Source organism: Emys orbicularis, chromosome 8 (assembly GCF_028017835.1).
Source record: "Emys orbicularis isolate rEmyOrb1 chromosome 8, rEmyOrb1.hap1, whole genome shotgun sequence".
NCBI lineage: Eukaryota > Metazoa > Chordata > Testudines > Emydidae > Emys > Emys orbicularis.
This window is the reverse complement of record NC_088690.1, coordinates 60,431,468-60,457,801: the sequence shown is the minus strand read 5'-3', so window position 1 is coordinate 60,457,801 and position 26,334 is coordinate 60,431,468. Positions and strand designations below refer to the sequence as shown.

At 47.6% G+C, this 26,334-nt stretch overlaps 1 protein-coding gene across 1 annotated transcript in view; it reads right to left on the bottom strand.

The window, feature by feature from the left end:
• Positions 1–442: 442 nt before the first annotated feature.
• The window catches only part of LOC135882896 (histone H4-like), a 41,253-nt gene continuing 15,361 nt past the window's right edge, over positions 443–26,334 (bottom strand). The window contains exon 2 of the mRNA XM_065409930.1: positions 443–760. Within this exon, the coding sequence (XP_065266002.1) occupies positions 443–760 (318 nt within the window). The remainder of the gene's footprint in view (positions 761–26,334) is intronic.

Sequence of the window (26,334 nt, the reverse complement as noted above, 5' to 3'; positions counted from 1 at the left end):
CATCCGAAGAAGTGGGCTGTAGCCCACGAAAGCTTATGCTCTAATAAATTTGTTAGTCTCTAAGGTGCCACAAGTACTCCTGTTATTTTTGCGGATACAGACTAACACGGCTGCTACTCTGAAAGAGGGTCCTGTGGCACCTTTAAGACTAACAGAAGTATTGGGAGCATAAGCTTTCGTGGGTAAGAACCTCACTTCTTCAGATGCAAGAGCTGCAGTGGGACTTTTACCCATTGAGAAGTGGGTTTTTTATCCATGAAAGCTTAGGCCCAAATAAATCTGTTAGTCTTTAAGGTGCCACCAGACTCCTCGTTGTTTTTGTGGATACAGACTAACATGGCTACCCCTCTGATACTTAGAACTGCAGTAATCAGTCAATTCAAAGTGTCTTTCAGGGCAGATGCAGGAGGCGGCCCCTGGGTTTTTTAGGTTAAAAGCCAATTCAGCCCCCGAAACCATACAGGGTGCGCCCCTGGCATTTCAGGGCATACACCACATCCATTGCCGTCACCGTCTTCCGCTTGGCATGCTCGGTATAGGTCACCGCATCGCAGATCACGTTCTCCAGGAAAACCTTCAGCACCCCGCGGGTCTCTTCGTAGATCAGCCCCGAGATGTGCTTCACCCCACCGCGGCGAGCCGAGCGGCGGATCGCCGGCTTCGTAATACCCTGGATGTTGTCTCGCAAGACCTTACGGTGCCTCTTAGCACCTACCTTACCCAGCCCCTTTCCGCGACCAGATATTTTGCAAGCAGATAGCTGGTTTCAGTTTAGAAATCTCTGGCCCTTCTGAGTTCACACAGACAAAAAGAGGCAGTTTCTTCTTGTCAGGATTTTTATTCCCATCACTCAGAGTTCAAGATAACAATGGGACAAGTTCACCTGCATGTCTCTGCTCCCCTCATACCCAGGAAGAGATCAACAAAGTCTTTTGTCTTCGGATGTTCCATAATGGTTTGGCTGGTGTTCATGGGCCTTCTTTTGTTGGGCAGGAGAGAATGCCCTGGGGCAAACTAGTATTTCACACTTGTAAGCCTGGTCCCCACTAAGCCCCCACTTCGGACTAAGGTACGCAAATTCAGCTACGTTAATAACGTAGCTGAATTCGAAGTACCTTAGTCCGAACTTACCGTGGGTCCAGACACGGCAGGCAGGCTCCCCCGTCGATGCCGCGTACTCCTCTCGCCGAGCTGGAGTACCGGCGTCGACGGCGAGCACTTCCGGGATCGATCCCAGAACATCGATTGCCTGCTGCCGGACCCTCCGGTAAGTGTAGACGTACCCGTAATGCGTCCCCCCTGACTGTGGGCATGTAGTTTCAGAACAGACAAGTATTACCTTATAACATGGGATATAGCAATTAAAAGTGAGATTATGAAATGCTTGTTTCTGCAGGTATTAGTGTTTGTCTTCACTAAGCAGCGTTGATTTAGGGGGGTTGGTTAAGAAGCACTAAGTCGACAGGAGAGCGTCTCCCATCGACAGACTTAACGCAGTGTCTGCACTGTGCTATTAAGTTACATAACTGACATAACTTAGATTGACTTAAAGTGTTAGTGTAGACAAGGCCTAGAGAGTCTAAACACATTCTTAGAGTAAAACCTATTTTGAGCAAAACTAACCTACAGGTGACCTGTCTGGTCTGCAGCTACAAGGCTGTCAGTTCTTAGCTAATGCCTGCAGCCTGGGCAAGAGTGGCATCTGGGCTGCCAGCATCACATGAAAAATCCAGCAGTGTTCAACTGAAGTAAAGCAGTTGTGAATCAGGTCCATTTTTAAAAAAGACTTAAAAATGGGCTAAATGAGACAGTATTTTCTAAATCTTTTCTGCAGTAGTCCAAAATCCTACAATAGTTCCAGAGCATCATCCATCTGGCAGCTTCTGACAACACGTTTTTGTTTTTGTTTTTTTTAAAGTGAATTTAATCTAATGCCCACTGTTTTATTTGGCAAGAGGTCACTAGCTCTTTTAAACTCTTGTGATTCCCAGCCTATGCAAATACTTAAGCTGGCAAAGGCCCTCAAAGCGTTAATCAGCCAGGGCCCTTTTCTTCAATTTGTTTCTGGTTGAAGATATCCAGGAAGATCAGTCATTGCTGATTTGTTTGGTTGATTTGCCTCTTCCAATTACACTATGCAAGCATGGAACATTATTTAGTGTTATTTAAGCATGAAATTATAAAAGATCATTTTAAATACCAAGGCTGTAAAAATAAATCTTTGCATCAAGGGACAGCAGGTCCAGATCCAGTAACTTGTTAATATCCGTACAGCCAGGCAGATGGCATGAAAACATTGGCGAGCTCTCTAAATTAGGGATTTGTTGCTTTTCCTTTGAGGATCATATTGAGCCGTAGCCTGGCTCCAGGGTTGCCGTGTACAGAATCAAAAGGAACATGGGAGCAAAGTCAGCTGAATAGTAGCTGGGTACATTTGCCTTTCAGGTCTGAAGTCCTGCAGGTCATCAGCGAAGGTAAATGGTCCTAGCTCCAATAAAGTTATGAGAATTTCAGCCAGCTAAGTATGAGACCTCTGGATTTCAATCATGTATAGATCTCAAGACAAGTGAGTGGGACTGTTCTCAATCTCACCCCCAGCAGAATTAGCCTCCATAACTAAAGCAGGCACATTGTCATTTAACACACTTGGGAGTTTCTGCATGAGAGGAGGGAGTGCCAAAGAACCTTGGTTGGACCGTCAGAGCAAGCCTTGGTCATTGTCTCTTTAAAATTGTTTTTCCATACTGTTCTGTTCAGCCACACTCTCCAGCATCTGTTCTGGCTTGCACAACGGTTCCCGACTGCAGGTGTGAAGTCACTTTAATCCACTATAGATCAAACCAGCCCCACAAGCCTCCAAGGTGCTGAACTGGAAGCAATCCACAAACACAGAGTCTTTGTTTTAAGAGTTAAGGCTGAAAGCTGGTTTCAGTGGAGTCAGTTATCCCCAACACTTCCTTTACAAGCATTCTTCACCTTAAAAATCCCTAAATATGAGTGTGCCTGGAAAGAGAGTTAAGGGACCCAGCCAGTTCCTCCCTGCATGAAACTAGCACTGTACAATTGTGGCCCAGGCTGTAGCCGCAGATAACAGGAAGAAGCAAGGGAGAGCGCAAACAACCTGAGAACTACATCCTGCCACTTTCAGGCACACACGGCCCTGTAGAGGGCGCTTCTCCAGCTCTGGGGTTTTCTTTAGCCTGATCCAAAGCAATTGCAAACCAAGCAAAGCAGAGCAAAAGAACAAGTGGTCCTCTCCTTTAAGCTCAGCAGCCAGTTTCCCAGATCGAACTTTATTCCTAGCCTGGAGGAAATCCACTTCTGCACCAAGCCCCTTGCCCAGCCTTCTGTTTATATCCCTGCTTTAATGACCCCTTTGTTAACTAAACCGCTTCCCTGCCTACATAAATGCAGGATCTCTATTATAAAGCTGTTGTCTGTGATTTATCCTTTTAATTCCCCCATAAAACCCTAAAGGGCCAGTAAAACAGAACACGTTTGGAACTTGTAGACCAAGTTGGTTTGGAGACATAATAATAATAATAATAATAAATGGAGATATCCCATCTCCTAGAACTGGAAGTGACCTTGAAAGGTCATTGAGTCCAGCCCCCTGCCTTCACTAGCAGGACCAAGTACTGATTTTGCCCCAGATCCCCAAGTGGCCCCCTCAAGGATTGAACTCACAACCCTGGGTTTAGCAGGCCAATGCTCAAACCACTGAGCTATCCCTCCCCCCATGAGGAGGGATAATGAGTTTCCTAATTTATTTTGGCTAGCAGAAAGTCAGAAATAGGGAAATGTTTTCTCATCGTCCCTTTGAAACCTCCCTCTCCCCTCACAAAAAGCTTCACCAAATGATTCCCCTGGGATGAGACATTGCATGAAAACCCTCCAGGGACTGGTTTCTTTGGTGGAGGTGCTGGGAGAGGGTTGAAGAACCAGGGTCTCGATCCTGCAAGGTGGCTCCTACATGTAGTCAGATCCCTGTATCTGTGTGAAGCCCCATTGATGGCAACAACCATGTGTCTGAGATTGCAGGATCAGGGCCCCAGCTTGTCCAGCTTAAGTGATGGAGCCATTTCTGGCACTGACCAATACTGCCAATAGAAAGAGGGAGGGACTTGTCATGTCTGTACCTAAAAACAAAAAGGGTAAAGGGTCAAGATACAGGCCCTGACCCTACAGTCCTTCAATAACAATTCCTAGCTCTTTTAGCCAGAGATCTCACAGCTCTTTACAAGGATGTCAGTATCATTATCCCCATTTTACACATGGGGAAACTGAGGCACAGTTAGGCAAAGCAATTCACGTATGGTCACCCAGCAAACTACTAGCAGACCCCGGAACAGAACCCAGGCTTTCAAGCTATTGAGTAGGCCACCCTGCCTCCCACATTAAGGCAGTGGGGATCTGCACAGGCACAAGGATCTGCCTGCACTGACTGTTACAGGACTGTGGCCACAGACATTACAAGGCAGAGTTGGAGGCTGGCTGGAGCAGCAATGACAGAGGCCGTGCACCAAGACATGTCTGTTTAAGTTTGCTTTTAGGTCACAATGAATCTAATGTTAGCAACCAATACCAAGTTGTTTAGCCAGACTGCAAATCCACAGCAGACTTGAATGCACTTGCCCTCATCTGCAACATCAGTGGGTACCATCAGGACTGGGATGTATTGGCTGAGCTGTACGTGGGACTGAACAGCAGGGACCACTGTAGTACGGGACTTGTAACAACTTGGTATTGGTTGCTAACATTAGATTCATAAGTAACCTTATGCTGACAGGTACTGCAGCCTGGAGATTTCCCTGTTATCACCCTACACTGCTATAAATATCCTTTTCTTCAAGGAAAGTATGTCTCACCTAACCTATGGGAACCAGCAAGACAGGCTAGTAAAAGAGGTTTAAATGTCAGCTAAAAACAATCTTCGTTTTCTTTTTACATTTGCAAGGCTCTGTGAGCCATTCACCTGTTGGAAATTCAACCCTTTTGCAAAATATTTGCTGAAATACAGCAATGCAGGAATCAGAGGGTATGAGATTGGCTCTGTCCCATTCTCACCACTCCCTTTCTTAAGCAGGTTTTTGCAGACGCAGAGACTTATGTCCTGGTATCTTGAAGCCTCAGTGCAAAGGAGGAAAAAACCCAAAAGGCTCCTAACTTCAATAATACAGAAGTGCCTCGTTTGACGTCTTGACTGTTTCAGTTAGCCAACAAAGAACACTTCACTCAATCCACAGTCACACAAAATCCTTCCCCCCCAGAGCTCCAGCCTGCAGGTAATTCAGAGCCCAGTTCACCAAGAGATACCAGCTGCCTGATCCACCATGCCAGGGGCCTTACCCTGAGCTGTTTCTGAGTTCAGAGATTAATGGCCTAATGCAAACCCCCAGTCAGACACTGCTTCCCATGAGCCTTGAACCAGGCTGTCAAGCAGCTTGTAAGAATTCTCACCAAATGGCTATCCCAAGGGCATGAGCTCTCAGAATATCACAGGGAAACCAGGACCTCCAAGAATCACCCTGTCCCCCCTCCCCCCGCTTCAGAAAACAGTGCCAACAAGACAATAGCATGGTACCGGGGCGCCGGAATGGGGGGGACAGGGAGCCATGCCCTCCCACATTTTACTGGCTGTAAGGGCGAGCGATGAGGGCAGAGAGGAGCTAGCAGGGGTGGGGTGGGGTGTCATCCCTCCACACACACACTTATAGGGAGCTTCTGATGCTCCTGCATTATACTTTTCCGAGAGCAAAAGCCTGGCCTCTTTCCATTATTAGGGGGTGAGCCCTTGTCTGTCTAAGACACAGTGATCTGAAAAACTCCTTTCTCCACAATAATGTTGTGCCCCTGATGGGCACCCTGAAAGGTTCCCCACTCCCACCAGACCTCACTGACCTGGATTAATTTAATGATCCCCATTTTATTTGGCTCAACAGGGTTTACTTACATCTATGATTTTATGCCAGAGAAAATAAAATGCCTCAGACCATGTTTATGATAAACCAGGGGTACAGCCACTTCCACGATAGAACTGTTGGAGGGAGGAGTTATTGCATTGAGAGCACTTGGTGCGGCTCAGACACAGGCGCTTCACTAGCTCTCACGCAGCGCTGTTCATCGACAGATCTCAAAGCACTTTCCAACATGCACAGAGAAAAGTCACACAGCAGGGCTGTGACTAGAACTTGGAGCTCCGAATACACAGGCCAGTACCTTACCCATTGGCAACAATACAAAGCCATTGACTTCAGTGGGCTCTGAATCAGGCCTCCTAAGAGTAAAGTATTAGCAGCATTCTGTACGCCAAAGGGTTAACATATTTAACCTGAGGGCCAGTCCCAGCCCTCCTCCCGGAACAAACAGGTCCTGCCCCAAAGTGGGACTATTGAGGTTCTACCTGTACTCTGTGGGGCCAGTTCTTTGGGGGCATCCAGTGCGGCACCTCACTGCTGGTGGTGGGAGGCAGAGCAAGGCACAGCACAGATCCAGCTAACATGCGTCCCACCAAAAGGATTGCAAGCTTCACAGAGGCTAATCAGAGCCAAGGCAGGAATTGTCCCCACATGAGGTAGGGACGCTTTCTTTGTGCCCACAAGCAAGTCCTCCAGACACAGCCTGGCTGGGGTCATCTCATGCAAATACTGGGGTAGATTCTGCCACTTTTATATTGAGCTGCACCTCACTCTGATCACCCCCATTGAAACCGATGAGACTGCTCAGAGTAGGGCATTACTGAACAGGAGCAGGGCTGGCAGAAGCAGGCCTGCTCTGAATATACTTTTTCATAGTTAGCTTAGATCGGAATACCCTCTATTTGGCATGGCTTCCTTAGGATGAGATTTCAGCTGCTCTAAACAGACCACATGAAAGAGTGTGAAATATACTAGAACCATGACAGTGCCACATTTCACAGTATAGTGTCTTCCCATGGCATGGACACAGTCCAGATTTGTACAGCATCTGGAGTACCATTATATAATCAAAATTTGAGATTCATATGACAGGGTCCACTCACCACAGCGGCACCTCCTGCTGGCTCTCCTGGGGCTTAGCTCTGCCAGTTGGTGCACCCTATTCAGATGGTGCATCTCCCGTCATCCTCTCACCCTGTGGACGCACTTCACTCCAGGAACTGCAGCACCCTCTTCATGACTCAGCTGTCAGTCCAAGTCACCTTGTTTCCCCCTTTCAGGGTTACTCAAAGTTCTTCTATGCAAACAGTCCCAGGCAGCGTTCTCCTGTACTATCCTGATGGTGCCACTTCCCCAATGGCCAGTAGAGGAACCCAGGCCTGCCCTCTTCTCCAGGCTCCAGTCCAAGAACCCTCAGCTTAGCAGTTCTGGGATCTTTCTCAGCCCTCCCTGCTCCTTCCCACTCTTCCTGGTTTCCCCTCCTTCTCCAGGAGTACCAGCTCCAAACCAAACTCCCTCATTTTCCCAAGCGGGCCGGCTCCAGGGTTTTGGCTGCCCCAAGCAGCCAAACAAAACAAAACAAGCTGCGATCGCGATCTGCGGCGGCAAGTCCTTCGCTCTGAGCAGGAGTGAGGGACCATCCACCAAATTGCCGCCGAACAGCTGGACGTGCCGCCCCTCTCCGGAGTGGCCGCCCCAAGCACTTACTTGGTAAGCTGGTGCCTGGAGCCAGCCCTGTTTCCCAGGAAGTGACTGCTGCCTGCAGCCTTTCCCAGGTACCTTCTCTAGTCTCAGTTCCTGGGCTTTATAGGCCTTGCCTATTCCTGCCCAGCTGAGCCTCCTTTAATCAACTCCTCTGACTCCTTCAGGTGCAGACTGGGCAGTTAATTGCCCCCCCCCCCACACACACACACACACACACTTTAACCCCTTCTAATCCTGTGTGGGATGAACAACCCATCACATGTTTGATCCAAAAAAACCAAATTAATGCATAGAAAATATTTCCTCTCTTACTTGACCTGGGGATGCTTGTTCTTTAAAAACATGTCAGAAACATTCTGCGATGTGCAGTGTTCCATAAGATGAAATACTTCTAGAGTTGGCAGTGATGTTAGTTTCCTACACATAATGAAATACACTGGGCACTATTGACTGATGCAGGCCCTGAGTCAGCAAAGCATTTGTGCATATGATTAACTTGGAATATGGTGGTGATCCCATTCCTATTCAGCAAAGCATTTAGGTTCCAATTCAGGAGAACACCCTGGGTTCAGAAAGCACTTAACCACATACTTAGGTGTTTTCCTGACTAAGGATAGACTTCAGCATGTCCTGAAGTGTTTTTCTAGATTAGGACCATCAACCTTTTAAAAATTCTTGGCGATTTTTGTGATAATTCCCCACTAAAGGCATAAGGAATGCTGCAATATTGCAAATATTAGAAACAGTAAATGGCAAATTTGTAAAATCATTGTATCATGTGACCTCCTGCAAAGTCTCATAAGGGATTATGCTACTTCCCAGAGCATACATAAGGCTGAACTGGATCCCCTGTGCCCACCCAGAATGGATTCTAGGAGGATCCCCCAGACGGAGAAGAGCCTGAGGTGGCATGCTGTGCAAACCTAGAATGGATTCATGGTGCTGGCTGTGGGTAAAGAAGAACCTGGATTAATTCCCATGCCTACCCAGCGTGGACTCTGGCAATAGCCTTTAAGGGGAAAGAACCCAAATTGGATTCTTGTGTCCACTTGGAATGGCTTGTTAATGGAAGTGAAAGGAAGAAATGCCCTGTTCAGAATTCTGTACTCTAAAGGTTCTTATGCTGCCCTGATCACATATCTGAGCACCTTCCAATAGTGCATTAAGCAACTTGACTAACATCTGTCACACGTGGGTCACTTGCTCTCTCCTACCCTCTCTTCCAGGGGAAAGTAGTGTGTGCAGCATAGAATTTGATTGGTAGGGGTTTCTAATGTATGTGCTGCTCTGTGGTTATAGCAGAGAAGGCAGGTTGAGGAAATGCACCTGGCACTTGAAGCGGAAGGGGATGGGCTTTGTGATGGTCCTTAGCTCCCAGGGAGACCTTCCATGGTCTCAGACCAGCCCCCGAGAAAGCTCTATCGCCTGCAGAGAGAAGCTGCAACACAGAGGCTCCTTGGCAAAGGGTCCCCTGTTCTTTGCTAACAACTCTCACCTCAGACCTGACAAACTCACTACACCAAATGTTTTATAGGATATTTACCCATAAAGCGTAACATGTAAAGTATTTACAGAAAGCTCATAACTTGTCACGACTCACAATCATTGAGAGATGTATGTACAGGTAATATTTAAGGAACAATGTATTTATATCAAATGTATGCTTTATGGACTTGGAGTAGAAATTAGTCACTGGGGTATTGTGTCTCAGCGATGACCCATTCATGCAAGAGGGAGTTGTCACCCCTCCCTAGCCAGTCGGCGAGGCAACGCAAGGTTCTGTTGCCTACCCTTGCCATATCCCGGCACAGTCAATGGAAAACTATTGAAGACAACTGCAAACGATGGAAACCCCTTGGAGGTTAACAGGACCCTTACAGCAGGCAGGTCACCACCCTGGCTCTGAATAAAGACTAAAAGCTGTTTCAGTAGAACAGTATAGGGAAAGGCATCCTGTACCCCATTCACTGAGGAAACCCCTTAAAAGCAGGGGGATTTCGTGAACACTTGGATCCTGGTTCTTGTGAAACCAGCCAGCTCTGCACAGACTGAACTGGGGGGGGGGGGGGGGGAGAGGAAGCTGACTTGGCTAGATAGGAAAGCTAATAACTATTGATAAGTTTAGAGCAAGGTTTGCATTTTATGATTTTGTTTTGTGTCGTAGCCACTTGTTTCCCCCACTTTCTCTCACTTCTAGTTAAATCTTTATTCTTTCTTAAATAAACCTACTTTTATTTTACCCTAAGTGCTCATGAGTGCTGTGTGGTTTACAGGAGCGGTGGTTTAAGATAGAAGTGGTAAACTGGGGTACACTGCATCTTTGGGGGCAGAGGATCTGAGATTTCTCTGAGCAACCAGTGTCAGGGGCTGGATGTCAGAGTGGAACGATTCAAAGGGACTTGGGGCACACCTATTGTTAACCCGCAAACTGACGTTAGGGCTGGCATATCCCAGAGTAGAGCGCTTGTGTTCATGAAAGGCTGGTGGTGTTAGGGGGCTGACACCCAGCTACCACAAGAAAGATTCCTTCACGCTGGAGGCCGGGGGTAACTTGGTGACTCACAAGTAGTAAGGCATTTGATACGGTCTCGCATGATATTCTTATCGACAAACTAGGCAAATACAATTTAGATGGGGCTACTATAAGGTGGGTGCATAACTGGCTGGATAACCGTACTCAGAGAGTTGTTATTAATGGTTCCCAATCCTGCTGGAAAGGCATAATGAGTGGAGTTCCACAGGGGTCTGTTTTGGGACCGGCTCTGTTCAATATCTTCATTAACGACTTAGATATTGGCATAGAAAGTACGCTTATTACGTTTGCGGATGATACCAAACTGGGAGGGATTGCAACTGCTTTGGAGGACAGGGTCATAATTCAAAATGATCTGGACAAATTGGAGAAATGGTCTGAGTTAAACAGGATGAAGTTTAACAAAGACAAATGCAAAGTGCTCCACTTAGGAAGAAAAAATCAGTTTCACACATACAGAATGGGAAGAGACTGTCTAGGAAGGAGTACGGCAGAAAGGGATCTAGGGGTTATAGTGGACCACAAGCTAAATATGAGTCAACAGTGTGATGCTGTTGCAAAAAAAGCAAACATGATTCTGGGATGTATTAACAGGTGTGTTGTGAGCAAGACACGAGAAGTCATTCTTCCGCTCTACTCTGCTCTGGTTAGGCCTCAGCTGGAGTATTGTGTCCAGTTCTGGGCACCGCATTTCAAGAAAGATGTGGAGAAATTGGAAAGGGTCCAGAGAAGAGCAACAAGAATGATTAAAGGTCTTGAGAACATGACCTATGAAGGAGGGCTGAAATAATTGGGTTTGTTTAGTTTGGAAAAGAGAAGACTGAGAGGGGACATGATAGCAGTTTTCAGGTATCTAAAAGGGTGTCATAAGGAGGAGGGAGAAAACTTGTTCACCTTAGCCTCTGAGGATAGAACAAGAAGCAATGGGCTTAAACTGCAGCAAGGGAGGTCTAGGTTGGACATTAGGAAAAAGTTCCTAACTGTCAGGGTGGTTAAACACTGGAATAAATTGCCTAGGGAGGTTGTGGAATCTCCATCTCTGGAGATATTTAAGAGTAGGTTAGATAAATGTCTGTCAGGGATGGTCTAGACAGTATTTGGTCCTGCCATGCGGGCAGGGGACTGGACTCAATGTCCTCTCAAGGTCCCTTCCAGTCCTAGAATCTATGAATCTATGAATCTTGAGTGGCCTGAGAACAGTCACACAACTTTACCCTTGTGCCACAGGAGCAGAGCATCAGGCATGGTCTTCATCCCAGATCTTTAGGCTCCTTTACTATGCTGGACCCAGGCTACTGAGTGTTGCAGCCAGATGCTCCCCTATTCATAACAGCCACCCAGAGTTAAAGTTATTTAATTCTGCAGTGAGAAAAGCTGCTCTGCTATTTATTTCTGAGGGTTAAACTTGCCCTAGCCACTCACTAAACACCCTTTTTACAATCTGGCAGTGATCTTTGCCTATTAAGCATCTCCGGCTTCAGAGGAGGGATATTGATTTATTTCATTTTTATGGCTGGAGGTATTTATTCCTATTTGCTTTCTCACTTCTTCAGTCTGGTTAGAAAAAAAATTACGAGACTGGTAAAGCTAAGAGTGATGACTCATGGCTTTCCGGAGGAGAGAGAGCAGGCCAGTGGGATGGAAACAAGCACTTCAGATTATTCTGGGCTGTATCACAACTTTTATTTCCAGGTTAAAAGTTATTAAAGCTTCTGGCTGGAGGAAAAGCAACACATCCTAGGGGATTTTCCCCATTGCATATGTATACACAGGGTACTTGTGTTCTGTGCTACCTGGAGCTGAGGGGTATCTAAAAGAGCACTACGGTGCTCTGTAGTGGAGAAAAAACAAAGCACTACGGTGCTCTGTAGTGGAGAAAAAACAAAGCCATGGGCATGATTCTAAACTCACTTACACTGGTAACAATTCACAATAATCCTATTGTAGCCAATGAAATCAACACCAATCCCAGATCAGATTCACACCGTAGGGGGTCGATTCTCCACTCTATTAATGTGGTTTTACAGAAGTGTAACTCTACTAAAATCAGCAGACCAATGTCAATATCGGCATGAAAGTGACTTCGGTGGTGCTCAGTCAGTCTACACCAGCCGAGGAGCTAGACTTGTATGCCTTTCTGCGGAAGGAAGGTCAAAATTTCGCCAGTATCTTAAAGCAATTCTGCAACAGACAGCAAGTCCATACTACGCACAAGAGATGGGCCTGGACCAAACTCCCACCTCCACCCACACACAGCCTGGGATCAAGACTTTTTGACAGGGCTCACTCTCTCTCTAATTTATAATGCCATATTTCTATTTCTTCCCCCTTGTTAGTTTTGGGAAGGCTGCTGGATTTGTTTTTGTTGGTACTAGTATGATTGCGTTTTTAATATATACAGCAAAGTCACCTAAAGCCCTGGATTGGCTCTTTTTATTAATGCACTGTGTAAATCCAAATAAATAAGTGATAGCAGTATAACGCAAGCTGGCCCCCTTTGCAGGCTGGAGAGGTCATACAATTGGTCTCCCTTCTCCTGTTTCAAGACAATTCAAGTCACCCAGTGTTTAGAGACCAGACCCCTCCCTCTCCAAGCCCATAAACAAACTGGAATGTGTGGTTCTGATCTCTGCAAATGCAGCATCAAAGAAGTTTTAGGGAAGAATTAACTCACGTCACTGCAATTTACAACATCTGCAATTTCAGCCAGCTGGGGACTTCTCTTTCAAGCCTAAAGTACCAGTGGGCCCTGGGTGCTGTGTTTCACCCCAGAGTGGTGGGCAAAGCGATCCTTGGGTTATCTGTGTATCAGTTTTTACATCCCCATGTAAGTCACCTTGGGACCCTCAGGGGGCATTCTATAAAAGGAAGGGGTGAAATCCATGACTCTCACTGACTGCAATGGGGCAAAATTTCACCCAGGATGTTTATTAGTTTTTATTTCTGAGAAAAATCCGTAGGTCCCTAGTTTGTACTCCAGCTTTACTGAGGCAAAATTCCCATTGACGGGGTGTGCGCAAAGGAGGGCAAGTAGGGACACAGCCCCCCCAATAATCATCAGGGGCCCCGAACTTCTCCAGCACCAGGCCTGCAATGGAGGGATGTAAGCAGAGACAGGATGAGCTCTACCCTGACATCTGGTGGTGAATTGTGGCGAATTGTGGAAAAGAACTTCAGGGGCTGATCTTGTTTGCATAGGCACACCCACTCCGCCTAGCATGAGCCTACAGCAGCCCAAAATGGTCACTTTGGCTGCTGTGAGATCCCCAGTTTCTCTGTTATTGGGGCAGGAAGAATAAAGTGTTGTTACCCTGATTATGTGAATCAAGGCCAGTGGAACTGTTTTATGACAGAGGGACTCACCATCAACTAAGTAGCACTCGCTAGACAAGGGACATGGGTTCCAAAACCCAGTGAATTGAGAGAGACTAGGAACAGGTATTTGTATAGGCCTCCTTTGAGGGCCTGAAACACCAATTGTACTACTACTACTATTACCACCACCACTGTTGAATAGCAGAGCTAATTTTGATTCCCTTAAGAGTCTAGTTACAGGCTGCTATGCTGAATTTATTTTAGGCCAATGGTGCACCTGCAGTGGGGCTCCCCTACTACAAGCTGAAATCACTAAAGAGCTAAAATTACTGAGTGCTGTGTTAACTAGTGGGGGAGCCTGAAGATATATTGCTAAGCAACTGGCAGAGCTGAGCAGTTTGTGGGATGGCTGGAGCGGCCCACGGGGAGTGGAGCAGTTTGTGGGACGGTGAGCAGGGCGGAGCGGAGCAGTTTGCAGGACGGCTGGAGCGGCTCATGGGACGGCTGGTGGAGTGGAGTGGCTCGTGGTGAAGGCTGCAGCAGAACCCCATGGAGAGGCGGGGCAGTCGGCCTTCACGTAAGGTGACCCTTAACACCCTGCGTGCCCCTTTCCCCCCCCCCATTTCCACCCAGGCTGGGGGGGTAAGACTCTGCAGATAAACTTTTGAACTCTGGGGCTGCACTGACCAGGGAGAGAGACTTTTGGGGGGTGTTGGACTTTTGGGACTTTGGGGTGATCTTTTGGGTTGTTGGACTTAAGACCCTGAGGGGGAAAGGACACTGCCACACTTACTTGGGGGTGGGTCTTTTGCTCATGGTTTGTGTTAGGAATCCTGTTTGTGGTGTTTCCCCAACATAATGCCACATTGTTTCCCTCCTTTATTAAAAGGATTTGCTACACTCAGACTCTGTGCTTGCGAGAGGGGAAGTATTGCCTCTTAGAGGCGCCCAGGGGGTGGTATGTAATTGTCCCAGGTCACTGGGTGGGGACTGGAGCCGGTTTTGCATTGCGTTATTGAAACAGAACCCCTAGATACTAAACCCGGCCCTTGTTGCTGCCAATTCAGACGGGCAGAAGGGTTACAGGGGAAAGGGCAGGAGAGCGAGCTCCTCTCAGTCCCAGGGCCAGAGGAGGGGGGAGGAGGAAGAGTGAGCTCCTGCTGGGAGGGGGGGGGGCGCTTCCAGAGGCTGACTTTACCAAGCACTTCTTGCAAACATAGCTGTTCCTACTTCACTCTCACATGTGAGCAAACTTCAGGCAGCATTTTCAGCCAGGCAGCCCTGATGTTTTTGGGAAGGGTTTTAAATTTCTAGAAAGTTGCTTACAAGAGATTGACAGTCAGAATGTGTCAATTTGCAGTTTTGTTGTTGTTGAGTTTTTTGTTTTCTTTTTTTAAAAACACTATTGTTAGAAAAAGGGTGAGCTTTGGTTAAAGTGCTGGACCAGGTCTCAGGAAATCTAGAGCAAATTCTCAGCTCTGCAATAAACTCTGTGCAACTTTGTGCAAATTCCTGGTGCATCAGTCCCCCGTCTGTGAAATGGAAGATGTCACTATATTATTGCTTAGTGGGCCAGGATGACCTGAACACCACAGAAATGGGGAGGTCTGGGGGAGAACAGAAGGAAGCAGTTCTTAGGACACAGGTATATCAGTATTTGTTTTGCACCCATTTTATTTTTAAACCTAAAACCTCTAAGGTCTGCCTGCTCTGTGTTTTTCAAGTGCAATTTAAGTATTTTTTTCCCCTTTTGGGAACCCAAAGTCCAAGTCTTTAGAAAAGAGGCAGGCCCAGCCTGGGCCCAAACACTCCCTGGTTCAGTACCTTCCTTTCCAAGGATCTGGCATGTCTCCTAAACTGTTCTGCTCCCATGCTCCACTCTAGCTTTCCCGAGTGCTCCTCTGTTTCCACTCTCCCAGAAGCAGGGCCACCCTCTTCCTCAAATTGATCCTCCCCTTTTCTCTTAGTGGACGGAGCTGGGCTGATTGATATAGGCCCTGCCCACTCCCAGCAGTTTCTGCCAGGATTCATAATTAGTGCCAGTAGACCACACCCTAGTTCTAATTTGGGGGAGGCAGAGGGGGGCAGTACCACCTACAGCTGCTTCTTTGAGGACTTTGGGGTTTTATTCATTTTCTTTATACCCAGTGGCATTTCAGTTAATTACAGGTGATCATAAAACTCCTTTTCTCCTGCTCTGTCAGCCTATTTAGATTTCAAGATTGGGGGGCAGGGATTGTCTTTTACCACATTTGTTTGTATTCACTTAGTACCATGCTCCATATGGGAGCCTCTAGGTGTAGGTGCTACCATCATGCAAAAATAAAAATAATTCTTTTTCAATACAGGGTAAAACCATGACTCCCAGGCCCTGCCTCCCCACTACACTCTGCTAACACACTTCAGTGTTGAGCTGCAAATCCCAGCACCCCCACCTTGCTAGTCTAGGCTTTGAACCACTTCTCAGCTCCTTTGCCAATGCAGCTCATTCCTGACCTGCGCCCCTTGCTATTTGAGGTTTGAGTCACCACCCTGTTTTGCTAATGCCACTTATTCCTGAGCTGCTGCCTGCCATCATCTGTTGGCATTGACACATCAGAGCAACGGCCCAGCTAGTACAGAATGTCATAATATTTTCTTGTGTGATTCTCTAGTACTTCCTTGCTACTGTCTCATGTTTTAGTGCCTTTTCTTCACCACAGCTGAGCACTCTGCAGCTGTCCTCATTGAGCAGCCTGGAATTCCTCCTACATTCCTTTCCTGAGAGCTATAGCTCCAGTCATTCAGAAGCCAACATTGTGAGCATTTGAAATGGTTCTTTTTAATGTGAATGACTCCAAGCTTGTCTATGCTGTGTTACCCAACTCTCTACATTTGGTAGGGCCACAATTGTTTATGTACCTCAGTCCTGACCAGAGGAGGCCTGCTATTCCAGTACTGGACCTCCAGAAGGCTCTGATCTCTTGTACCTCCTGCCCTGAGCTCACCCACACCTCTGTTAACCCACATCTGTCTTGATCTGCGGTGACCCTGGTCTTCCGGTACCATACCCTCATATGGCCCCATCAATGCATCTTAATCCTGACCTGGATTTCAGTCCAGCCCCCATTTCCCATAACTCTGCCCACGCAACTGAATGCTGCTCTGTAGCATTCCTGTTACTTCAGCCCTGGGTCCCCACACACTCCGGCCAATGTACATAAAATCTGAGCTGCACTAGCTTTGCTGTTCCCTTACCGGCAGCCCACTCAGCTATACCAGTGCATACAAAGGCTCTAGATCTTCCCTACAGCGAACACGCAATGAGATTGCTACACTTCACAATTTGCACCAGGCACATAGGCCCAGATCCTCAATTGGAATCAATGGTCGTTAGCAGCCTAAATACCTTGGAGGCTGCTGGATGTAGAGGTTTGGAAATATGGTCATCAGTGTGTTAAGGATGAAACTGATACCATGCAGAACTAGGGTTTTCTTCGCTTTCCTCTGAAGTATCAGGGATTAGCCACAGTTGGAGCCTGGCTGGTGTGCCTTGCTCACGTGCTCAGGGTCAAACAGGGGTGGCAGGTCTGTATAATTTTTGGTGGTGCCCAGAACGGGTCCAAGTCCCACCTCCCCATACACACCTACCTGCTTAAGGCTCTGGGATGGAGTTTGGGTGCTGGGTGCAGGCTCTGGGCTGGGGTATGGAGTTGGGGTGCAGGCTCTGGAAGGGAGTTTGGGTGCTGGGTGCGGGCTCTGGACTGGGACAGGGGGTTGGGGTGCAGGAGGGGGTTTGGGTGCTGGGTGTGGTCTCTGGGATGGGGTTTGGATGCTGGGTGGGGGCTCTGGGCTGGGACAGAGAGTTGGGGTGCGGGAGGGGGTGTGGGGCTGCGCCAGGAATGAGGAGTTTGGGGTGCAGACAGGCTGCCCCGGGACTGGGGCGGGAGACCAGAGAGGAAGACTCCCCCCAGCCCTCTCCCTGCCAGCAGCAGCGAGCTCTGGGGGAGGAGGGCCCCTCCCCGGCACGACACTCGCCCAAGCCCTCTCAGGTTGCTGCTCAGGAAGTCTAGCCAGGATAAGCCCCCCAAAGCCCCACTCGGAGTTGACTCAGAGTCACCTGCCAGGGGGAGAGGCTGCCATGCGCCTCCTCCCCTCCTCAGGCACAGCAGCCGCCTCAGCCTGCCCCCGGCACCGCTCCCGTGTAGCCAGCAGTGGCCAGTTAGGGAGCGTAGTGCCAAGCTGCAGGGGGCAGCCGCCCGCTGCCCAGGGCAAGCAGGGATGATTGGGGGAGGCGCGCGGGGGCAGCAGCCAGGGCCAGGGGAGAAACCCGGCCCCGAATATTGGTGGAGCCGGGGGCCCTTAATTTGCTGGAGCACAGGCACCACAGGCCCATACAACTCACCACCCCTGGGGTCAAACTGATTTGGGGCTGTGAAGGAGTTTCCCCCCAGGTTAGAATGGCAGGGACGTTGGGGTTTTATTTGCCTTCCTCTGCAGCATAGGGCGTGGATGGTCTGCTAGCATCATCTGGGCATGTGTCACCTAATCAATCCCTTGCCCTGGGAGGGGCCTTGGTGGTACCTCAGTCTCTCCAGTGCTCTGCCTGTGGCACACAAGGCAGTTTAGTCTGCTCAAGATTGAAATGGTCTGGGTTAACTGAAGTCACTGGGCTCAGTACAGGGGTAACTGGGTGAAATTTAATGGCCTGGGGCATACAGGAGATCAGACTAGATGATCTAATGGGGCCTTAAACTCTCTGCAATCTCTGAAACCTCTCAGCTGACAACCGCCAGATTAGGAACCCACCTGAGATGACCCATTCAGACTCTGGGGGGAGAGACCCTCCTGACAGCAGTTAGTGGGATATGGGGGCAGGCGCTGACATCCCTAGTGAATGGAGACAAATGAACTAGCACGCGCATGTCCATGGGTGGAGTGGAAAATGGCAGAGGCAATGATGCAGGAGACAGGGCTCCACTCTATCTCAGTGCCCAAGATTAGATGATGGTTTTAAACATGGCTCTCTCCCTATTTGGCTCCATCAATGCTGGCATTGGTTCAAACACAGTTCCTTCACCCTGAGCGACTGTCTGGGGAAAGGAGCGATGAGGGACGAAGCCGGTATGTTTTCCTAGGTGGAGGCAGGAGAGCCTTTGCTGCAATACACACACATTCCTTTGCACCCAGCAGAATTCATTTGTTCCCAGTTTTCACATCCTTCGGGTTGGCTCCCAGTGAAGGACACACCCCGAGGAACGCGGTGCCTGAAATGCAGACAGGCGCCTAACGGGATTTCCAAAAGTGCTTTAAAAATGTGGCCCAGAGCGGTGAGAAGTCCAGGGCTCGTGTACCACACAGGCTGCTTATTACTGCTTCCTCCTGATCTAACAGGAGCTGAAATTTCCATTAATTAAAAATATAAATAAATGAAACACAGGCAGGAAAGTGAGATGGTGGCAGGCTGCCCGGGAGCCTCTGCTGAAAGCAGCCAGTTCACGCTTCCTTAGCATCTTCCCTCCGCAAACCCGCTAGCACAGCCTTTCAGTTTGGATCAAACACACACAGGGAACTTCCCTTTTGGAGGGGATATCTCCCCCCGCCATGGCCTTCCTCTGTCTTAAAGGAACAGCACTTCCTCTTCAGCTGCTCCCCCAGCCTCCCAACCCAACGGCATAGCTATATCTCCATATAAATGCAGGGGGCTGCCCAGTTTGAAAACCCTCATGCTGTCAAGATGACAAGCACTGTGATGTGGTGTTAGTCTCCTCTACCGCCTCCTTCCTCCCCTTGGTAGAAGATCCCTCTCTAAAGCCAAGATGGTTTTTTGTTGTTTAAATGTTTTCTTATCACCGGGGGATGGACTGGATCCCCTCTTGAGCTCCCTTCCATCCCCACCTTGCCATCATCTTCATCAAACTATTGCCATTTGCAAGGGGAAAGGGGCACAGAAGGAGGGCAATACTGTACACAGCCCTATTAGAGCTAGCAGGAATTGCTGTGACGCTCCTGGTATACTCATTTCTGGAAGCTCTTGCGGGCTGAAGGAGGAGAACATATAACTCTTCACAAGAAGGTCAGAGACCTGGGTTCTCTTCCCACCTCTGCTGTGAATGACCTTCAGGAAAGTCACTTCCCCTCTCTGTGCCTCTGTTTCCCCATCTGTACTACGGGGATCATGATACTTAACCCCCCCCCCCCCTTCTGAAACTGACAGCTGCAAAGAACCAGGTAGCCTTGTCTCAGCTCTCACTCCTTCAAGAAAAGGGAGGCTCCCTGAGCAGCAGCTCTTGCATAAGTAACTGGCACGGGAGAGTGGTGAAGCCAGGACCAAGAGGCTTTGTCCCCACCCCGCTCTAGCGCAGAGTGATTGTCTATCCATTGCAGCCAGTTTTCACCTTCTTTCTGGCCCCAGTTGAACAGCCCTGCTGGGGACTCAGCCAGACAAGAAGAGGAGGGTCTTGGGTCATGCGTTGGATGGTTCAGCTCAGCCATCTCTCCCTGCTGTCCCCCTCTGCCTCGGCGCCATTCCCTTGCTATTTCCATTCTCAGGGTACCATAGCACAGACCAGGGTGACAAAGACTCCTCTGATCACATTCATTCCTGGTGTAACACTACCCATGCCAGAGATGAGCAAAGCTGTTGTCTCTTCGGCAGGCCCCTCTCCAGGCAGACGGACCACTGGTGGCCCAACCCAGCTCTTTGCTCTGTTGTAAAGGCTCAGATTTGACTCTGGGCCTTGGTCCCTTCTTCCCATCTCCAGCAAGGAGTGAGGGCTTGGCCGAGACAATACATGCCGCCCTGCTGGGGAAGTGAGTTCTCCTGCGCCCCAGCTGGAACACATCTGGCTCTGCATTGTCAGGGTCCAGAGGGTTGAGCCTTGCACAAGGGGAGGTGGAAACAGTGGAGGTGGAGGGTGTAATGGTCAGCACTGGTCAGAAGTTTGGAAGACCACCAGCCGTGCATCCACCCTGAATTGAACTTCAGAGCCCGAGCAGTCTAGGCCCCTATAGAAACCTGCATTCATTGTTGGCCAGTCCTCTGAGTTGAAACAGCTTTAGAGGGGCATAAAATGAAGCATGCCTCTCTCACCTGTCCCCTGATGGCTTGGGGAGGGGAAAACTGTATCCAGCTGAGACTGCAGGGGAATTATCCCCATGGCCCGCTGGATTTAGAGACCACTGTCCTGGTGTTTGTGGCGTGCAATTGTGCAAGGAAGGTGGAATTTGTCACAATCAAAGCTCTTGGTTTTCAAAACAACAAAGAGCTAGATCCTCCGTGGGCATAAGTCTGAGTAGCTCCATTGGCTCTGTTGACTCAGACAGCATCTCTCAAGAAGCACCGTGGCCCAGCGGGAAGGGCACGGGACTGCGACTCAAATGGGTTTGAAGCCTGGTTTTGCTATGACCTGCCATGTGACCTTGAACAAGTCACCTGCCCTGTGTAAGCAATTTGGGGCGGAGAGTGTCTGAGTAGGTGTCTGTACAGTGTCTAGCACAATAAGGCCCTGCTCTCACTGGGGACTCTAAGTGCTATCATCAGCTTTAGTGCCTCTAAGCTAACATTTCAATCTTCCAACAAACCTCCTAATAAAGAAGAACTGAGACTCCATTCACTTTTATGGGCACAACGGACACATTGCAAGATCTTAATTGAACTGAAAACAGTTTCTAATAATAATATGCTGCTAAACTGATTAATTAAAGTGGCCCCAGCTGAGATGCAAGTGTCGGGCATGAGAAGAGGTGAAACAAAGCTATGAGAACCCATTGAATGCCATGGTCTTTCCACCTCACCAATACCCATGGCCTCCTATGATGGCTCCATCAGCATTGCGCCTCTGAACTAGATGTCCTGGGGCACTTAAGGGTTTAAAAGAATCTGTCTTTAAACCAGGACCATTAAAGAACATAGATATCATTATATCCAAAGTCCATTCACACACATGCCTTGCGTTCCTAGCAAGTAGTCTGTGCCAGGTAAAGAGCTGGTGCAGATTACTCCCCTGCAACATGGGGAGAACTAAGGATGACCCCAGGATTGCCTGAATCCCAATCTTGGCAGGGGGGTTAGACTAGATGAGTCTTGCAGTCCCTTCTAACCCTCTGATTCTATAAAGCCAAGCTGAGCCTGCTATGAGCTAAATGCCATCATGCAAAATTGATTGCACTGAATGAGATTTTAAAAACACTCCTGCCACATCAAAATGAATTTCCACTGGAATGTTCCAAGACACTTCTCAGTGAGGGCTAGTTCCTTGCTGCATTTCCACTTCTTACCCCCTGATCTTTCAGCACCAGAGCTATTCAAAATAGGTTGCAAGAATATGTGCATGCACAGGTGTATTTTTTCCATTGTTTTTGAGCGCAAAGAACTGTTTTCACTCAAATTAAAAAAGAAAAAAGTTCAATCTTAGACACCAAGCCTGGAACATTTCAGCCCAAACAGAGAAAGTTTCAGAAAGTTCTAACTGTCTGAAAACAGGGGGTTAGAATGGAAAATATTATGCAACATTAATTGTAGCTGCTGCTGCACTCCAGCTGCAATTGTGTACTTAGGCAGTTTAAACACAGATAAATACACAGCTGAGGTGACTAAGGAATGGCTTAGTAGTCTAAGCATGTCATTTGTTCTATCTAGACTTGCCAGTGCCAGAAGTTCAAAGCTTGGTGGGCTTAAGTCAGTCCTTTGTACTTCTGAGAGATCAAATTTAGTTCCCTATTATTTACTGCCTCTTTCAACTGAGGCCTTAAAAAATAAGCTAATGCCACACTTGTAATGCCCTTAACAAATCCCACCGTATGGCTTATAGGAGTAAGTGGTTTGCTCTGGTGTCCTTTCTCAGCCCCAGCTGGTAGGGTCTAGAGCTGACTGCTCTCCCTCCAGAAGTAGCTGCAGCTAGTAGTGCTGTGATTCTTGTTTGTAAAGTTATTATTTGTATGGTGGTGGCATCCTGAGGGCTCCATGGTGCTAGGTGCTGTACATACGCATAGTGAGAGATGGCCATGACCCCAAAGAGCTTACAGTCTAAAAAACAAGGCAGAGCCAGGGTCAAAGGGGAAATATATGCCCAGAGAAGGGAAGAGAATTGTCCAAGGTCACCCACCAGGTCGGGGATAGAACCCACCCTGCTAGACCACCTTCTCTCCAAATGAAAGTGCGCTGGTTTACCATAGCTTGCATTCATAGAGCACCATTCATCCTATCTATTCATAAAGAAAACAACTTGACAAATAAGTCACTTTTTTGTGCAACAAAGCTTTCGTTCGGCTCTGTAATGCTGAGGTATGTTTTGACCAACTATTGCAAGATTCAGCTATATCTTCCCCTTCCTGAAAACAAGAAGAGCCAAGGTAATAAGCGAATGATATTGCAAAACCCTGCACTGGGATTCCCAGCTGACAAGTAGTGTCAGCAGAGCTGCCCACGCACAGATAAAAGCCATATACCCTCCGTGCACGCACGCACATACACACACAGCCTGATTCTCTGCACACACACACACACACACACACACACGCGTGCGCGCACACACACACACACACACACACTGATTCTCTGCTCACATCAGTATCAAATGAGTTAACTCCACTGCAATGAAGTTGCACCAGTGTAAAACTGGTATAAGTGAGAGGAGAATCACATCCATAGTATATATTTTCTAATAACAACTGACATTTATATAGCACCTTTCCGCTAAAATCCCAAGGCACTAGGAAAGCTATGCAGACAAAACCAGAGAGACCTGGACAAGGATCACTGAACCCCAGCTATAGTTGGAGAAAATGTAGTAGCCTCCAAACAGTATCCTGCAGAATAATGAATCCACCTGAAGCTAGGGGCAAGCTTTCGTAGGCCGAATGTAGCTCCCCAGATGGGTTTTGCCCAGGACACCTGCTGTTGTAAAAAGTTACAGTAGGGCTGTAAAGACCATAAGTGGTCAGGGTGGAGGGCAGAAAAGGCATCACCCAAAGACAGCCTTGCACCCATGGTACCACGACCAAGAGGGAAGAGTGCCATGAATCACTATTATTAGTGTGTGTCATAAATATAAAGGGAAGGGTAACAACCTTTATGTATGCAGTCATATAAAATCCCTCTTGGCCAGAAGTACAGAATCACTTACCTGTAAAGGGGTTAATCAGTTCAATTAACCTAGTTGGCACCTGACCAGAAGGACCAATGGGGAAGGAAGATATTTTCAAATCGGGGGGGGGGAGGGAGGTTTTGTTTGTGCTCTTTTGTGTGTGTTCTCTCTTGAGACAAAGAGAGAGACCAGGGCAGGAAAAAACATCTCCTAGAAAGATCCTGAAATGATATATCTAAAATTACAGAAATTGTAAGTAATAGAAAGGAAATGCGTTAGATTATCTTTTCTTTTAGCTTGTGAATTTTCCCTATGCCAAGAGGGAGGTTTATTCCTGTTTTGTAACTTTGAAGTCAAACCTAGAGGGGAATCCTCTGTATTTTTAAATCTTTTTATTACCCTGTAAAATTAACTTCCATCCTGATTTTACAGAGGTGCTTCTTTTATTTATTTTTTAATATAATAAAGTTCTTCTTTTAAGAATCTGACTGGTTTTTAGTGTCCTAAAAACCCAAGGGTCTGGTCTGTGCTCACCTTGTTAACCTATTTGGTTGTATATTATTCTCAAGCCTCCACAGGAAAGGGGGTGAAGGGGCTTGGGGGGATATTTGGGGGGGGGAAAGGGCTCCAAGTGGCCCCTCCCTGAATGTTTGTTTAAATTACTTGGTGGTGGCAGCAATACTGTCCAAGGACAAGGAAAGGAATGTGCGCCTTGGGGAAGTTTTTAGCCTAAGCTGGTGGAATATAAGCTTAGGGAATCTTTCATGTGGGTCCCCACATCTGTACCCCAGAGTTCAGAGTGGGGAGGGAACCCTGACAGTGTGCCACCACACTGTGGGGAAATCCAGGCCACACTGAAGCGAATGGCAAGCTGCAACTGGCTTCAACAGGGCCAGGATTTCACTCCATAGGTCTCCTTTGGAGGTCTCTCATCCAATCTTATTTAGGCCCGGTCTACCCCCAAAGTTGCACCAGTTAAACAAAACATGTGTTTTACAATTTACTTCTTTAAACCATTGCAAAACCCTGTGTGGACACTTAATTTGATTTACTCCTGGCTAATATCCATCTTTGCCAACTTTAGCTAAACTGGTATAAGCCATGGTCAAATCAGATTCAGAGCGTCCACACAGGGAGTTTGCATCAATTTTAGTTGAACTGGTGCAACTTTTGTGCCAAGAGCAGCCCTCAGCTTGAGACCTGCCATACCCACAGCTCACAATGGCCTGACCGCATGAGGACTGACATATGCTGCTAACAAGTTATTACTCTTTGCTCTACTGTAGTACATCTGCTACCCACTTTAAGCTGGGTCAATTGCCTTGTACGACGAGGGTGTCCAGAATATAAAGGGTTGCTCAGGGTGAGCAAGACACATATAGGAACAGAAGACAGCACTCCAGGGCTGTTCCTTTCTATTTCAACCCAACCTTTGCATGCAGTGTACATGGCACTGGGTTTATTTTTTAGCCAAAAGTTTCTTTTATTCAAGGCTGCTGGAAGATAATGAGGGATTGGTTTCAGTGAGCCATAAATCTGCCAGCTGCATATCAAGGCTTCTGAGTAGCAAGGGCACAGGCAATTGTCCAGTGGAGTGGGGAGGGCAAGGGGGTCACAGCAGTAACTCTTGCAGTATTTCAGAGTAGCAGCCGTGTTAGTCTGTATCCGCAAAAATAACAGGAGTACTTGTGGCACCTTAGAGTACTCCTGTTATTTTTGCGGATACAGACTAACACGGCTGCTACTCTGAAACCTGTCATTATGCAAGGCACTGCATTTAGCCGTATGGAGTGGAAATCCATCAACTTCATGAAAAAACTCGTACAGATACAGACAGACATCATCTTCCTTTCCAAATGCAAGCAGATGGACATCATACCAAAAGGACTAAAGGTAAAAAATCCATTACAATCTACATATCACACAGACTATGCTGAGAAACTGTGTCACACACTCTCAAAGAAACTGCGAAACCACCTGATCAGCATCCTATACAACAAACAGGGAAAGATTAAGAATGAGCTCTCAAAACTGGATACTCTCATAAGAAACCAACCTTCCACACAAACTTCCTCATGGATAGACTTTACAAAAACTAGACAAGCCATTTACAAGACAAACTTTGCCTCTCTACAAAGGAAAAAGGACACTAAACTATCTAAACTGCTACATGCCACAAGGAGCCACAACAGTAGTTCCCTTAACCCACCCAGCAATATTGTTAAATTTGTTAGTCTCTAAGGTGCCACAAGTACTCCTGTTATTCTTGCAGTATTTGTTCCACAAACAGAAGAGGTTTACACAGCTTCCCTGGGCAATCTTCCCTGGGTAGGAAATAAATCTTGGTAGAAACTCATCTTCTCCTCCAGCCTGCTGCTGAATCTCCTTGAGGCATGCCCCTAGCAATGCCCCCAAAATGCCTTGCCACAAGATGTCACTTACACAGCTCATGATTGCACTCAATAGAACCAGGGGAGAAATGTACTGAATTTAATAGCATTGCTCCAGGTAATCTCTGGCCAGTTATAATCAATCGGCCATGCCTACTGCAGCATGACTATACCCATCCTTACAGTGCTGTGGGTGCAGGTCTAGTAGAAGAGCTCTGCCTAGGGCAGAGACAAGAGGTGGATGTAACATGTACAGGTATAATAAGCCCCTGAAGAGATAGCACCGAAATAATGTGCATAGAAGTAATTAGAGAGGCACGGGGGAGGTGATTCAGATCTGGCTTAGCTTTAGGCTAGGATTCAGGCTGGAGGCAGAATGTGAGTTTGGACTAGATAGCACCAAAACC